Genomic DNA, 4,209 nt, shown 5'->3' on the forward strand with positions numbered 1-4,209 from the left:
GCAGAATCGCCTTTGCTACGACCCTGAATGGAAGACTGAATGGTTTAACGCATATAACACATGGATGTATATTCTCTCAAGCAATTTTGCAGAGCATCACAGTGGACATTAGGTGTTTTGGTGAGGAAGTATTAACACATGGAACAACACGGTGTTTCTCAGCCTAATCTTACTTTTTACGGAACATCTTTCTAATACTTACTTTTGTAAACCATAATTTGAAGCAACTTGACTTCTTTTGGTCTGACACCTCTTCGGACGAATAAGTTGAAGATGAGTGTCTGCACAAAATAGTTTCTACTCCTGCTTATTTTTTTTATATCCTTTGTTATTTGTACATCTGTTTTATAGTAAGAAAACATCAAGTACTTGTTTAAATCTGATGATGGAAAGTTTTACGTCGACAACTTATTCAATTATAAGGTCGTGTTTATTGAAGATATTATTCTAAACAAGATTCACGGGTCGTATTCTCTTGAGTCTTCGAGTTTTCCTAAGTTCTTTTAAGGGAAGTGAGTTATTTTCATTAATCTTGCTTATATCAACTAATTTATTTCATAAAAATATTCCGTTTTACTATTAATAAGATTCATCTCTCTGACATGAAACAATGGATTAAAAAAAATTATTGGTTGTTGTTAAGTAAAGAACAATGCCGTCTGTATATAAATCTATATACATATGTATATGACGATAACCAATAACAAAAGTATATATATATAATGTATGTCTTCATATAATATCATAACTAAGTACGGTGGCAATCCTACAAGGGGTTATATAGAATATGTGTATCTGATAAATATAACCATAAGTAATAATTATTACTTAATCACTTATGCAAATGACTGATTAAAATAATATATAAAGCTGTCAACACATGGTCTTTATATTTTTTATCATACAAAAATATTTACACAATGTTATATTTCGAAATACATACTATAAAATTGCGATAATTAGATATGTATGTATGTGTATATCAAAAGCCTAGTTGCTCTGGTTATACACTCCATTACTCCATTAATGTAAAGAAAACGAGTTTGTTTAAACTGAAATCAGATATAAGGTTTGATAAACGCTTGGAGCAAACAGCAAAAAAATAAAACCACAGATTTGCTTTGTCACCCTCACTGAGACCCTGGCCTATCGATTAGATATCAAACATTTCGTAAATAAAAACATACACAAATGGGTTTTAATAACTGTTTTTAGCTTTTATAAATTACTTTGAGATGGTATGCAACCCTCTTAACCTGGCAACCACCCGAGATCCCGTCTTAGCACAAACGACAAAAAAATTAAAAGGTGAGCAGCGAGGCTATCAGCTGTTAGTATAGATAATAAAAATGAAAATAAAATGCCTATTAATAAATTTATTTGCTTGAGGTTGAGTATGCGTTTTTAGCGTTTTTAGCAAAAACGCTTTTGTGCATTTGTTTACGATTTTGATTTTTGATTTTTGGTTTTTGTTGACGGTTTGTTGCTGTTGTACGTAAACAACACTTGAAGCAGTAAACGAATGGTTTGTGATATGTGCAAGTGGCAAAACAAGTAAAACCTCTGAAGCAGAGTTCAAAAGCCGATATGGAAATTATTGCGAGACTTGCATTGCAGGCAAACAGACGCGTTTTCACGATCGCAAGTATTTAATTGTTTTATAAAATTTACTTCAAAGTTTCACTTGTGCCAAAAAACTACTTCAATTCAGTTGCAAAAATGTCAAGCTGCGCGGACACATCCATTCATTCGGCCACCATAGCGGAAGTACACAATGTGCCTTTAAGTGTGATACATCGCCCGATACCACCTGTTTTGGATGAAAAGAAAGTACAATCTCTCATCGAAGCAATCAAGGTGCGTTTAAAGCCTTTGCAGGCGTGTTTGTTTTGAGGCAACATTTTATAACGTTTTGTGTTTTTATTAACAGAATGAAAAAAATGATGATGATGTGCCACCAATCGACGTGCTTTGGTTGAAGGGCAGTGAAGGTGGCGATTACTTTTACAGTTTTGGCGGTTGTCATCGTTTTGAAGCATACAAACGTCTGAAGCGTGATACGATCAAAGCGAAATTGGTACATTCCACATTGACGGATTTGTATCATTACATGGGCTCCAGCACACCCAAGGAACTGAAATAACTACATTTACACAAAAATTTCCTGTTTTTCACTGCGTTTGTGTTTTAAGAAGAAAAAAAACAAAAAAATGAATAAATACTTAGCAAATAATTATACTTCATTGTGTAATATTTGTAATACAACACACATACGTCATCAGTTTATATTTTACTTACATTACGTACTTAAAATGACTCATTTAATACTACCACATAAAAGGCGCTTTCTCACGCAGCACACGCAACCCGTATTTTTCCCATTCATTAGGCATTATCCACAGTTCTGGTGCACTCTCTAAGCAAGACATAATTGCCGCGCCTTTCCATGCTATCATACCCGCATCCATTTCTTTGGCAACGATATTAACCTCAAATTGAGGTACACCAGGAGTACGTTGCTGTGCATATGCTGCCATACTGAGAGTGACTTTCTGTTCTAAACACTTAGCGAAACCACCAAATTTAATTCCACCACCTACAATAAGTATGCAACCGTACATTTTACGTTTCATTTCATCATTGCCACAACGCTCAATGCTGCGTACAATTGCTTGATCTAATGATACGATTTGTCCATTTATCATAAAATTTTGCTCTTCTTTTTCACCATTTTTTATGGTTGTGTCAACATCAAAAGTTTCTACCACAACCAAATCATCTTCACCTACATCTCCAGTTGTAGGCATTGTTCCCTCCATCATTGCACCTTCACGTCCATTACGTCGACCTGTTTCCCGTATGTATTCAGCATCAAAACAATCCTCCGCATCGGGTTGTTGGCTGCTGCGCAATTGTGTACGTACGTCTTTCAGTTTTCCAGTTATGTTCAGCAATTCTGTGTGAAATAACGACATAGGTGCTACCAGGCACTCATCTCCCAATTGTATAGTATAACGCAGTATATGATTAGCAGTTTGTACCTGTATTAAGAAAAATTTAGTAACATTTTTGATTATATAGCATAAGCTCTTACATTAAAAGTTTTTTCCTGAGCACCGCATATTTCGAAATTCAAATGACAAAAACGTTCCTTTAAATGTGTGAGCAGTGTTGCATCTTGGTAACTATTTTCAACTTTGCATTCCTTATATGGGAAGCTGCACTTACGCAGTAAAGTGTAAAATACTTGTGTCACATCTGCTCCTCCATATGCCAAACGCACTCTGGTGTCTGGTTGAGAAATAGCATCTTCAACACAAGATATGGAGCATTTCTGATCACCTAAATCTACCACACATGCGTATCCCAATCCTGCACCAAACGTTGCAGAGACGTGATCTTGCAGTAAAAAGCATGAAGCAAAGCGTAGACGTTGTAACAGCAATGTGACCATTTCACGCAAATGGCTTCGGTTGTATACATCCGGGATGACTAAGACTGCATTATATTGCGATAGCAATTTCGGTGTAATACCCATTTTATCGTTGATCACGTGCAGCCATATTGCTTCCAGATTTTCTAGCACAGAAGACATTGAACCACCAATGCCATTGTGCAAATTAAGTTCTCCGCGCCTTAAGGGAAAGTGTACATTGTACTCTTTGGCTTCTGATGAAGTTAAACTTAATATAGTCTGATCGAAAATCGTTTCTGTACTCTCGAGTTTTACTGTATGATCTTTATCAAGTGGTAATTCCTCTGGAACACTTCGCCTGTTAAAGGTTGAAATCTGTTGTGGTGGAGTAGATATGCGCGACCGTTTACTTGCATGTTTTGGATATGCTTGCAATTGTATACTGTGCGCGACCTGTAAACGATTTTCTTCAAATTCTTTGTTAGGTTCTAATAGTGGTGGTAACATGCCATCCTGGTATGAAGTTAACCCTGATTCAAGGCGGTGTTTTCTTCCAACAGCATGCAAAACTGTAATAGGATTTAAATCAGACGCCCGACCGATGCGTAAATTTCGTGAACCTGGATGTATAACTATAATTTTATTTGCCATTTTATTTTCCTTTTGTTACATTTACTTTGCGTGAATAGAACACAACGTCTGGTGTTATTTGCCGGCAATTATGTTTGTTTATGTATGAAACCACCATAACGTCACGGCAGAGTAGTGTTGCCAACTATTTCGGTTACAGCAAT

The 4,209-nt window shown here is 36.0% G+C and overlaps 2 protein-coding genes across 2 annotated transcripts; one reads left to right on the plus strand and one right to left on the minus strand.

Moving 5' to 3' along the window:
- The first annotated feature begins 1,427 nt into the window (after nt 1-1,427).
- Nucleotides 1,428-2,238, plus strand: LOC119669006 (putative sulfiredoxin). The gene is made up of 3 exons (XM_038078731.1): nt 1,428-1,645; nt 1,712-1,857; nt 1,931-2,238. The coding sequence occupies exons 1-3, from the start codon at nt 1,588-1,590 to the stop codon at nt 2,141-2,143; spliced, it is 417 nt and encodes a 138-aa protein (XP_037934659.1). The 5' UTR covers nt 1,428-1,587; the 3' UTR covers nt 2,144-2,238.
- A 6-nt stretch (nt 2,239-2,244) lies between these two features.
- LOC119669004 (actin-related protein 8-like) lies at nt 2,245-4,209 on the minus strand. The gene is made up of 2 exons (XM_038078730.1): nt 3,095-4,209; nt 2,245-3,041 (listed from the first exon to the last, which is right to left on the minus strand). Exons 1-2 carry the CDS (start codon nt 4,064-4,066, stop codon nt 2,328-2,330), a joined length of 1,686 nt encoding a protein of 561 aa, XP_037934658.1. The 5' UTR covers nt 4,067-4,209; the 3' UTR covers nt 2,245-2,327.

This window comes from Teleopsis dalmanni, chromosome 1, assembly GCF_002237135.1.
Source record: "Teleopsis dalmanni isolate 2A chromosome 1, ASM223713v2, whole genome shotgun sequence".
Taxonomy (NCBI): domain Eukaryota; kingdom Metazoa; phylum Arthropoda; class Insecta; order Diptera; family Diopsidae; genus Teleopsis; species Teleopsis dalmanni.

Bases quoted from the DNA above. Each gene is read 5' to 3' on its own strand.
- LOC119669006 (XM_038078731.1), top strand. From the start codon at position 1,588: ATGGAAATTATTGCGAGACTTGCATTGCAGGCAAACAGACGCGTTTTC. The intron at 1,646-1,711 runs GTATTTAATTGT...ACTTCAATTCAG, and splicing joins ACGCGTTTTCACGATCGCAA to TTGCAAAAATGTCAAGCTGC. The intron at 1,858-1,930 runs GTGCGTTTAAAG...TTTTATTAACAG, and splicing joins CTCTCATCGAAGCAATCAAG to AATGAAAAAAATGATGATGA.
- LOC119669004 (XM_038078730.1), bottom strand. From the start codon at position 4,066: ATGGCAAATAAAATTATAGTTATACATCCAGGTTCACGAAATTTACGC. The intron at 3,042-3,094 runs GTAAGAGCTTAT...TTCTTAATACAG, and splicing joins CTCAGGAAAAAACTTTTAAT to GTACAAACTGCTAATCATAT.